The sequence below is a fragment of the Merops nubicus genome, unplaced genomic scaffold (assembly GCF_000691845.1).
Source record: "Merops nubicus isolate BGI_N331 unplaced genomic scaffold, ASM69184v1 scaffold3709, whole genome shotgun sequence".
In the NCBI taxonomy this organism is placed as follows: domain Eukaryota; kingdom Metazoa; phylum Chordata; class Aves; order Coraciiformes; family Meropidae; genus Merops; species Merops nubicus.
Genome location: NW_008632872.1, coordinates 43,429 through 54,827, shown reverse-complemented (window position 1 = coordinate 54,827; position 11,399 = coordinate 43,429). Strand labels below are relative to the sequence as shown.

General features: G+C 38.0%; 1 protein-coding gene across 1 annotated transcript; it reads left to right on the top strand.

Annotated features, from left to right (window-relative positions):
- Window positions 1-1,242: 1,242 nt before the first annotated feature.
- On the top strand, window positions 1,243-9,212 carry LRRC66 (leucine rich repeat containing 66). The gene is made up of 5 exons (XM_008948025.1): window positions 1,243-1,738; window positions 4,058-4,227; window positions 4,796-5,126; window positions 6,520-6,640; window positions 6,731-9,212. Exons 1-5 carry the CDS (start codon window positions 1,243-1,245, stop codon window positions 9,210-9,212), a joined length of 3,600 nt encoding a protein of 1,199 aa, XP_008946273.1.
- The last annotated feature ends 2,187 nt before the right edge of the window (window positions 9,213-11,399 follow it).

Genomic DNA, 11,399 nt, shown 5'->3' with positions numbered 1-11,399 from the left:
GCTGCTAAGTAGTGCCTCAGTTAGGAGCTCTTACAGTTAATAAGAGGAAATAAACTATTACATTTTTAGAATTTTCAATCATGCTAATGGAAGTTGGTCACTTCATTTTTATATGTATAAACATACACAGACATATAAAAATACAAGCCATCCTCAAAGCTGAAATAGATGGTAAAATAACAGATACTGTCTTGATCAAGTAATTATACACGAAGAAGATATTAAAGCTTTTCTCTGGTTAATACTGACATGCCTACATGCTAATACCAGGTTCCTGTAATTATCAAGCGTTCTTTTTAAAACGCTGCATGCAATGCAGCTAAAAGATTAGTCACAAAGGTACTCTTAAATCATGGTCTAGAGAATTGGTTTGGAAGTGTGGGGTTTTTTTGTCAAAATGTAGCAAATATCATCTTACAAATACCAAATGAAATAAATTACCAGTTTGTTACCACTATTTCTGTACCATTCATTTATTTTGTTGCCTTCACCGCACACACCTTCTGTTGTGCATTTATTTGTCACTTATCTTCTAACCACCTAAGGTACATTTTTCTATATGTATTTAAAATATTGCATGGCACGTTATTCTTTATACAGATGAGCTGAAGATTTTGTGTTTCAAGTACTTTCTACGTGCCTCTGTGTAAAATACCATTGTGGGTATGCTGAAACAACTTACATGAGAAGAGTTCTCAGCATATGTAAAGGTGGGGGTGGTTTCTGATCTTTGTCTTGAGTGAAACAACAAATTCTAAGGCGCAGCTGCAGTTGCAAGGTGTTATTTGTAAGAATGTGGTTTTTCATTAAAAATACATTGTTGTGTTATTGACAAGGAAGCTAGCATTTTATTAACTGCAAGTATGAAAATCATTCCATATCTATGCGTCAGGGCTTGTATCTGGTGGACTTTGCTCAGTGGTGATTGTGTGGGATGCCTGAAGTTCAGAAGTTCCTGAGAACAGAGTTCCTGGGTTTCTCTAACAGAAGGGCTGGAAAAAGAGACAAAAGGTTTGGCTTGTTTTTTGGGAGAGGTGGAGGGAGCGGGAAGGTTACCAGTTAATGAATGTTCTTTTTGAAAAATACCTAAGACTCCAAAATGGAATGTTTAAGGCAAAACGTTGGTAATGCTTTGGGTATTTGTTTAGAGTTGAATTTTTTTAATGTCAAAGTATTTCCTTATTCTGTTTAACTCTTGTTATGCCACGCTTATCATAGTTTTACATTCTACACAGTGACCCAATGGATAACCTTCACTTGAGTGTCATAGCTGTGGTCCTGTCCTTTAATCTTCCTGGATCAGTGGGAGTCAAGTCACAGCACGTTCTTCTTGGTAGGCGTCACAATTCAGACTGTCAGTGGGATGGGGAGTTCCTACTGAATTGTTCTTTTACTGGAATATCTGCTGTTCCAGAAGATCTACCACAAAGAGCAGTAATGGCCGATTTTAGTTACAATAATATTAAAACTTTTCTGTGTGCTGAAGCAAGAAAGGAAGAACTGATGCTGAAACACCTGAGTCTCAGTAACAACCTGATTTCTGAAGTCTCCTTAACTACTTGTAGAAACCTAGCTGGTCTAGAAACTCTAAACCTCAGTGGTAATTCCATCCACACCCTCATACTGGACACACCTACGCCTGCACATTGGTCTAACAAGTATGGGAGAGTCGATCGTCTCCTGCCTGCTTTGAAAGTATTGTCAGTTGAAAGAAACAAGCTTCATACTGTTCCAAGAGGTAAGCATTGCAAAGTCTTTAAGGACCTCCCTTCCAAGGGGTAAGCTGGGGTTTTGGGTATGACTCAGTACATCTTGCTGAATCCAGAATGCAACTGTCTCATCAGTTAAGGTGAGGGAAAGTTCCACCTGCGAGCAGATACAGAGACTGAAGCAAACAGGTTGTTTCAGATTAGGTTAGGGTTTTTTTTATACAGTCTGTGCAATTGTAATGCCTTAATGTCAGTCAAATATAACCAAATTTATCCTCTGAGAGTCCAAATAGTAGTCTTCCTTACACAGAAAGGGGAGTGAGGATCTTTAGAAAAACACCAGCTTCCACAACCCAGTCATGAACCTTAACATAACAAAATGATGGACAGTGAGTTTTGTACTACTTCTCAGAATCAATAGTCTTTGATACAAAACTCGCCGCAATTTCAGTATCTCACAAAGTTATATTTTGTTCAGTCAAAACAGCTTTGCTCTGTGCCATCTGACTCCCAACCAAAGTGTTACCTTTGAGTAACACAAAGGGGCTGTAAGGTTTTAATAGTGTTTGCTAGTCACTCAACTGTAGCCCTGATGACAGTATCTATCCTCATAAAAAGGTGATTCACAAGGTCAAATCAGTATTTAAATGAAGCAGAAGCAGCACGAGCAGCACTACCCTACACATTGTTTGCTGGAAGTAACAGATCTCCAATAGTATCATCAGATTCAGTAGCTCTAGATTTTGAAAATACTGGCGTGGGGGCAAATGAAAAACCCACTTACCTTGCAACATCTGCTAAAGAGAATAATTTTCCACCTACACAGGGTTCTCAAAGTTCTGTTTTTCTCCTTTTTTGATACTGAATAATTCTGTGGCATGCAGGAAACTGTTTCACTTAATTTTGTAGTATCTGTAAGGTTCTCATATAGACATTATAGAAAAGTTTATATTATAAAATATATTGATGCAAATTTGATTTATTTTGATAGATAAATATAACTATTATAGGATGCCTCAGTGGCTGAAGACAGATCAACCCTTTTCTATAAGTGACTCAATTTTTAGATGTTGAGAGTCTAATTGCTACATATCATACCACCATACTTCAAGTTATACTTAAATCCCATAGTCGCTTAAATACCTGTTCAGAACTTTATTTTAATCCTCAAAAATACTTTACTAATGTTCCAGTTTTTAAGCTCTGGTTCAGAACACACTGAATTTCTAAAGCAGAGGGGTTTAGCCACAGAGAAGCCCGTTTCACAACCCACCACCCCAGGTGTCAGGCTGCTGCCCACCGCTGCCATACCAGGGTATATTTTTAGCACAAACCTAGCTTCAGGGAAGCATTCGAATTTCAATTCTTCATTCATGTGCAAGGAAGAATTTATGAAGCACCAGAACTTCTGTATTCCTTTCCTATGAACAACCTCTAGTTTTACAGCAGCTGCTTTTAAATAACTCGTCTTGGGGTTTATTGTTAAACAGCAGCACAAATTGGAATAAGAGATTTACAGTAAGACAGAAGACACCAAGGGCAAAATTTTTAAGGAGAACTAGTAGCTTCTCAACAATGCCATACGATCAAAAGTCACTTCAGTGACATTCAGTGTTACAAAAACTGTGGTGATGCCAAGTGTTCAAGCGCCTGCCTTCCCACTGGAACTTGCAGGCTGGAGCTTTGAGGCTGCCTCCATAGCACCCAGGAATAATGAGGTCTCCCCAGCATTCAAAAGAGCTACTTACCCAAGACAGATGCTGTCACAGCTAGGGTATGCTGAAGACTATGCTGTCATGCTTGATAATCCACAGGCAGATGGGCACAGCAACATAGTTTTCAGTCAGGTTTACATGGAGTTCAAATAATCCCACATATAAAGAACTCCCATGAACTTGCAGATGGCAGTGAATAGGAGATACTGTATCACCTTTTGCATCTCCATCTTTTAGAATTAACACATTTGGATTTTATAAACAGAGTGTGTTCCACCCTTTCCCCCCTCCTCCTATTCCTACCACCAGTTCTCCAGAGAAGTATGCACAAAGTACTGAGACGGCAGTCAGAATAATTTGGATAGCACAAAGGAACGTTACTGCTTTTACAGAGATGTGAAGTTTTTAAATATGCGTCAATGAGGAATGTATTCATGTGCCTACTCTTGATGCTACATGACTTTTAGAATGGGACAACCACTGACTAAGAAATGCAAAACTCCTCAAAGCCTGCAGCCATGCACTGCAGTAGAGAGGGATGGAAACAATTGTGCTGCAAAGAATTTTAAAAAGCCACTTGCTGCAACTGGGAAAGTGAGAACATGAAATCCAAAATACTTTTGTTCTTTCTAGGACTGGGCCTGCTGCAATCTTTACAAACTGTCCACATGACATCCAACAGCATACGACAGATTGGTCTGAATGATTTTCAAAACTGTTCAGAGCTGAAGGACATCAACTTGCAAAAGAACAAGATAACTAAAATTCATCCAGACGCCTTCAGGGATCTCCATAAATTACAGGTTATAAAGCAATACTACAGCTCTTTCAGTGTTTTGTGATAATCACTATTAAAGATATTAATTATCAACTGTTCAGTATGATTATACTTGTCTTTGGTTATTACATTAGTGTACAAAACTAAATATATTTGTATAAAAACTAAAGCAAATGGTGAAAGCTGTAATTATTTTTATGTAACATGTATTTGCTTTTCATATGTAAGAAAACACAAACATTTGTAAATATACAAAATATAACCATAAATTCATAATTTATCTATGACAGAAACCAATCTGCAACTGGCTTATACACACCCACCCTTTTCTACCTCCATCCCTTCCACAGTGAGAGCCCTGCAGCCTCACATTCATGCTGAGACAGTCTACAAAGGCAGAATTCTAAATATACAATTTTAAACTTTTTGTTTAAAATAAAAAGCTTAGAACAACATTCTTGAAATCCTAAACAGACGTACTGCTTCCATAACAGCAAAATGGCTTGTATACTAGAACAAATGCTATTGTTGATATTGCCAGTAGGATTCCATTGTAAGGCTTATCAAATTAATTCTGAATTATTTCCAAACAGGTTGTGGATCTCCGTGAAAACGCTCTGACAACCCCTCTACCACAGATACTAATCAGTTTGAACACCTTTCAACTTGAAGTGGATTTATCAAATAACGCCTGGATATTTAACTGTAGACTAAATTCTTTCAAACATTTATTTCATTTTCTTTTTGATTCCACAAGAAAAAAATTGAGTATTTCATACAATAAATCTCCCGGCAACTCACAGAAACCTCTGCTGTATCTTTCAAGTTTCAATTTAAACTGCACCGAAGGCGTTTTGCTCCGAAGGGCTGTAATCCCAACAGGGAAGACATTGGTACTGAACTGTGACTTGGACAACAAGAGGGGTATGTAAAGCAGGGACACCATCCATATGCTGCCAAAATCCAAACGCTTGCAGAACAATCAGAGAAATCTGATTTTAAAAGTAGATTTCTAAAGACAGTGTTTAAAAATAACTGAAGAACAATCTAGCGTGCAAATTATTTCCTTAGAAAGTAGTATCTCAGAATACTTCAGAGCTGTGTTTCCCAAAACAAGTCTTCATCTCCTTCCTTATATTAAACTAGTAAGTGATGCCAAATTACACAAAAATAAATTTCAGTAAGTGGTATGTTGCGAATTTATCAGTAAATTTTAGAATGCAAATGAAGGACTGAATAGTGAGGTGGCACTTTGGGGCATGCAGAAAACAGAAGGATACGACGGTGTTTCTAGCATTCAGTTACGGCGACATGAAATGAAAGTTTACTTATAAGGAAAGGATTTATATTTTGTCTAAAAAAGTTCAGCTACTGTAGCACACACTCACTTAGGAGATTAATTCAGCATTCAGAATTACCATAGATCACTTGAAGTACAAGTGAAAAAAACACAGAGCTAAGATTTCCCAACTTAAGAGTGGAAGGTTTATTTGTCATGTGCCATAAGGCAAAATGGTTTAACTCTTAATGGACTAATAACACTATGAAGTGGTCAGGCTTTCCCTTTAGAACACCATCCAAAAATAAAAATATGTAAGGTCTATCAGAAATTCCACCTGCTTTGTCTATGAACATAGAAAATCACAGAAGTTCTGAGCATAGGATTAGAAATCAACACACTGCACTAAAATTCATCTGGGAACACAAGCAGATCCCAAGGCAAAGGTGTGGGTAGAGCCTTGAAACATACTCCAAAAGCCAACAACCAGTCACGGCCCACACTAGCTAGTTTGGAACAATTGCTCCAGTAGATACAAATTTCCTTGGTTTTCAAACCTTTTTGCTTGAGTCAAAGCAGTAACCACGGGAAAAATCACAGTGACACAAACACCGACAGTGAACTAGTGAAGTTTTGTCTCACAGCTACGTGCAGTGACCATGGCCACGCTGGAGAACAGCTGGCTATAAATCTGGATCTTCCGCAAGGGAGATCAGCAAGTGTTTCTTGTGTGACCCAGAACCTGCTTAGATAATTTCAGTAACCATCTCCCTCACCCATGCCATTTTTACTGTAGTCTGCTATTAAGACTCCATCCATACTGCATTTTAAATGTTGGGGGAAATATATGATGGTTTAACAAGATACTTGGTATATGTAAAATAACTATGGATGGCTAAAGAGAAAATGGATTTTATAATAAATTGTTAAAATTACCAGATAGGTCAAGACTATGTTCTTATAGGAATAACTTGACCCTGCAAACCAAGTATCCTATACTGTTAAGAAAGGTTTAATTGGTATTTTCTTTTATTGCAGGTAATGGAGTATCTTGGTGGACACCTAAAGGCAGAATTGCAAAAGATTATAGTCTTCCTCATGTGACACTGGATAAAATGAATAATTTAGTGATATACAATGCTGAGAAAGCTGCTGAAGGGTTGTATTTGTGTATATTTAATATGACAAAGAAGAAATATCTCTTCTACAATATACGAGTGAAAGAAAGGGGTTCAACATTTTTGGTTAGAAAAGCCCGGGACACCAACGCTGTTTTCAGAGAAGGAAGAACAGATGATGACCTCGCACTGGCCGTCTGCCTCTCGGTGCTCATTACGTTTGTTTGTGCTTTTTGTCTGGGTGCTTTTGCTAGACCCTACCTCGTCAGCCTGTGGAGACTCATGCGCAGGAACAAAAATTCAGGTTCGGAACATACGTATTCTAATCAAGCTTTTTCAGATGAAACCTTGAGCAGAGAGTGTTCTGCAATTAAACCAACAAAAACACAGCGTAACTTCTTCATTTGTGAGGAGAATTCTTCCAGAAATGCACACATTTTTCCTGCAGAAACTTCTGCTTTGTATGAAAACGTCGTTGGTGGCAGTGTACATGCTCCAAATACTGAAGAAGAGTACCAGAAACAAAGCAATGAGGACATCAACGTGAAAAAAAAACCAGTGTTTTCAGACATCAAAATTAGTATTAGTAATGATGAAAATATAAATGTTGCTGATGAACTTTTTGCTGTAAGGACAGATTACAAGAAAAGTAATGAAGTAACACCAAGAAAATTAATGAGTAATGACATTTCATTACAGAAAGATTCAAAATATGGAAATAACGAAGACACCACCAAGAGCAGGTTCCCTCCCATAGCCAGGAGATTGAATGCTGACTCTTACTCAAATCACACCGACTCTTCAGATTCAAGTTTATCCTTCACTGGAGAAACTGGCTGTCCATTTTCCACAACACAAGCCCATAGAGCTGCACCAGATTCTAGGAACAGCAAGGTAAGCAACAGCACTGGTTTGCTGCAGTCTGAAACCACGAAGGCTACACCGGATTCTCCCGAAAGAAGAGGTATCATTTCACATAGTGGACCCATCAGCACTACAGAGTTTATGCCTGGAGGGCAAAGCAGTGATGAACAACTTGGTCTGAACAGCAACATGAACATAACCGGTGATGTGGGAGATTTCATTTTATCCAGTAGCTGTAAAAGAGATACAAATATTGAGAATTTAAGTGTCTATCAAACAATAGAAAACTCTCCTCTTACAGAGTACGGCCGTGAAGTGGAACATACAAATGAAGAAGGTACTTCAGCAGATATATTTGGCAACAGTTCTTCAGACGAAGGGACTCCATTCACAATGAGTGACTGTAGTTCTTTAGCAGACTTTGAACTGGAACAACCTGACGCTAGTGACAACTTGCCAGTCTGTCAGCCATCACTAAAGGTAGCCAATGTGAACAGTGGAACTGAGAAGTTCTCAACACTGCCAGAGCCTCCAAACATTGCTGCTGAACTTCAGCGTGTTGGGAAAAATGAAGACAAGAATAATGCGTATTTTGAAACCACTATTAATTATGGATCAGATACCATCATGCCTGAAACAGCATCACCTTATGCTGATAAACGTAGTGACCACGTAAGCATGTCAGACTCTATTAGTTCTTCAAGTCAAGAAGTTTCCAATATATTTGATTATTTTATTAATGCAGAGCCAACAGTACAAAACCCTATTTCTGACTCCCTCCACAATCAAAGTCCAGCTTTTGGCAATACGTTACTTTCATTAAAACACTCTCCCATGGATGAGACAGATGCAGAGACCACTCCTGCAGAGGCTGAATCGCAGCTTTATCAGATTCCCATTGATCCTCAGCATTCCCTCAGTCCCACTGAACAAAAAGAAAATGCACCAGAGGGAAGTACAGGTGAACACAGAGAAAGGAACTACTCTGAAGAGAATCATGGTGAAGGGGACATTATGTTAGGAAGAAATTCAAGTACATCAGAGGATGATGATTTTATTTTTGCTCTCACTGATACTAGTTTGAATGAAATTGCTAAAAAAACATCACCATTTCATTTCAGCAACGAGTTGTGTATTCAGTCTCTGCCTGATCACACAACTGGAAAACATTTTATGGTTATTACAGAGCAAGACGACTTACCACAGGGGAGGCAGGTGAACATAACTAAGGCTTGTGAAGATAAGATGCAAAGAGGTTTTAATGAGAAGAACTGTGATGGATACACAGAATTACAAGATACCAGCAACTGTTGTCTGCCCAAAGAAGCGCAGTCTTGCAATCTTACAGCAGATTTGCTGCATCTTCACTCTGCCGGGAAAACACAACCAGGCTTCAACACAGAAGATCACCTCCAACCAGATCAGAGGGACAAGGATGCCTGTTCCTTCGCAGTCCCACAAGGCTTCCTCAGCGAAACCACACAATGCAGTTCATGTTCATTCCCACAGGAGTCTGCAGGAAATACAATCTCCAAAAGCACCGATTCCAGCAAGACAGAGGATAACACTACTTTGACAGGACTGGAGGACAATTTTACAACAGCCATCAACCTCCAAAATACAAGTGAAAAACTCAGTCAAAAAAGTGAGACCAATTTAGGACAAGGCCAGTTTTTTGTTAAGAAGAAAAGAGCATTTGATGGATTTGCTAATGTTTTGCAAAGCAGGAGAACAAACTTCAATAGCTGAGACAGAAACATGTAATACAAAGCTCCCATAGTGTTTATGTCATACAGCAGGTACGGCTGTGTCTTAAAACGCAGCGTGTGGCTTTTACAAACTGTTAAATACCATGGGCTGGTTTTGCTAGGGTTTCTCCCCACAGTACAACTCTCTATCTGCCTCCGACTTCAGAAATCCAAGTTATAGAACTAGACTTCACAGCGAGATGTACAAAGCCTGGATCTGTCCAATTTAAAACCACCATAATTCCAAAGGGTGATTCAGGCCAGAAACCATGGACTTTTGTTTAGAAGGGTACTTGTAAAAAAGAAAGAATAGATTTTATGAAAATCAACTCTAGGATAGTCAAAATGAGTAAACTACTCAGTAGTTATAACTGATAATAAAGTTTTTGCTGAGTCATAGTAATAATAGTTACTTTCACATTATTGTTGGTACTAGAATTTGGCTCTGATGTGCACTGTTCTGTTTCTCTCTGTGGATAATAAATGTAACACTGAAATTACCATTACATTATTACTATTGTGTTTTACCCATGGGACTTGCCCTACACAGTGACATAGCATGTACTAATATCTTCTGCTTTTTGAACCAAATTAGTGGATTAAGTGTCTGTGAATTTCCACAGTTTTGTAACAACAGGTAAAGTCGAAGCAGTATTCAATACCATTTTAAAAAGTAAATTTTCACTTGCAGGAGGTAGAGAGTAATGAAATCCTTCTTTCTCAAAGAAACAGAATTGAATTCAAACCTTGCAGAAAAGTCAGCTGTGGAGATCTAGCTGATGGGACATCACCTGCAGTTTGCAGATGTGATGACATGAAAAGGGCAATTTAAAAAAAGACAACCTACTATTACTAAGTTACAGTTCTCTATAAAAAAAAGCATCCATGCATCCTGTATGCACTTCAGGGTTTTACTTAAAGTGGCAAATCAAAGGTGGCTCAAAACGACTCTATTAGAATATCAATAGCTTGATAAAAAGTAACTTTTTCTAAGTCAAAAGGTAACAAATGTCAGATAATGTTTTCTCTGAATATGGCCCAAGGCCTTTTTAACACACAAAGTGTCACTGACATAGTCCTTGAAGGGGAAAGTCATCCAGAAGTCAAGCAGGTCCACATTCCCAGAAACTGCAGGAGGCTGGCCAGCAACCCTGGGAAGACTCTGTTATGAAGACACAATTCACTAACCATTCTGAATAGAAGGAAAACATTTCTATCCCAACAGATGAGGAGCAAGTCCAATGGCACAGTACATCTTTGAAACGATCTTTAAAGAGAAAGCTACGAAAGAACAAAGAGATGCTGACAGAAGCTAATAATTTGTTAGCTTCACACACTTGGAACCAGAAAAAAAAAGTATTCTAAAAATCTTAAGAGGCAGGTAAAAGCAACTGAAGGAGACCAGTACTGATATTATTTGATTTTTTGAAAAATATTTTCTTTAGTGCCTTGCTTGAGTTCCTTTTAAATAATTGTCTCACACATCTAGCATCACAATTATCAGTTATATATTTACTGATCCAAGTCACTATGCTTAGATCTCTCTATTGGTTCATTTGGTTTTAGGTTGTTTGGTTTGGGTTTTTTTGTGACTGAATTTCTCAGCATCTTTAACATAACTCAGAATAGCTTATAAGGCAATTTCAGGTAGGTGTTGCATGGATTTGATTTAGGTCACCACAGTATTTGCAAATAACTGCACTCAACAACATCTGTAATCCAATTACAACCAATGAATCTGCTGTCAGTCACATAGATCATCTTGCTTTGCAATTAGTTCTTGGAAGATTTTGATTCTTTTTGCTCCAGTACTTGGTGAAACCTAAGCTGATAACTAAGATTTTTTTTTTTTTTTTTTTTAAAGAGCATGTACTGACCTTATTCCTTTGGTAGGAGTCTGCTCAGGAACCAAGGATGAAGTCGCCTTCTGAAGAAACTGATAATTCATCATCAAAATTTTCATGAGTTTAAGGGTTTGATTTTGTTTTCTGTTTTTCAAACAGAGGAAAAAGTTTTACACATTTAACTGCCCAGAATTGTTCATAGAGTCTGAGTAGATAAGAACTAAATGACAAAACACTCAAATTGGCAAAAATCACAGCATTCACAGCATGTTAAAAAGAGTAACTCTAAAAATACATTTCCCCACTTATACCCTGTTCTGCTGTGATTTTTCTCTCCTAATCTT

Bases quoted from the DNA above. Each gene is read 5' to 3' on its own strand.
- LRRC66 (XM_008948025.1), top strand. From the start codon at position 1,243: ATGGATAACCTTCACTTGAGTGTCATAGCTGTGGTCCTGTCCTTTAAT. The intron at 4,228-4,795 runs GTTATAAAGCAA...ATTTCCAAACAG, and splicing joins GGGATCTCCATAAATTACAG to GTTGTGGATCTCCGTGAAAA. The intron at 6,641-6,730 runs GTTGTATTTGTG...ATTTTTGGTTAG, and splicing joins GCTGAGAAAGCTGCTGAAGG to AAAAGCCCGGGACACCAACG.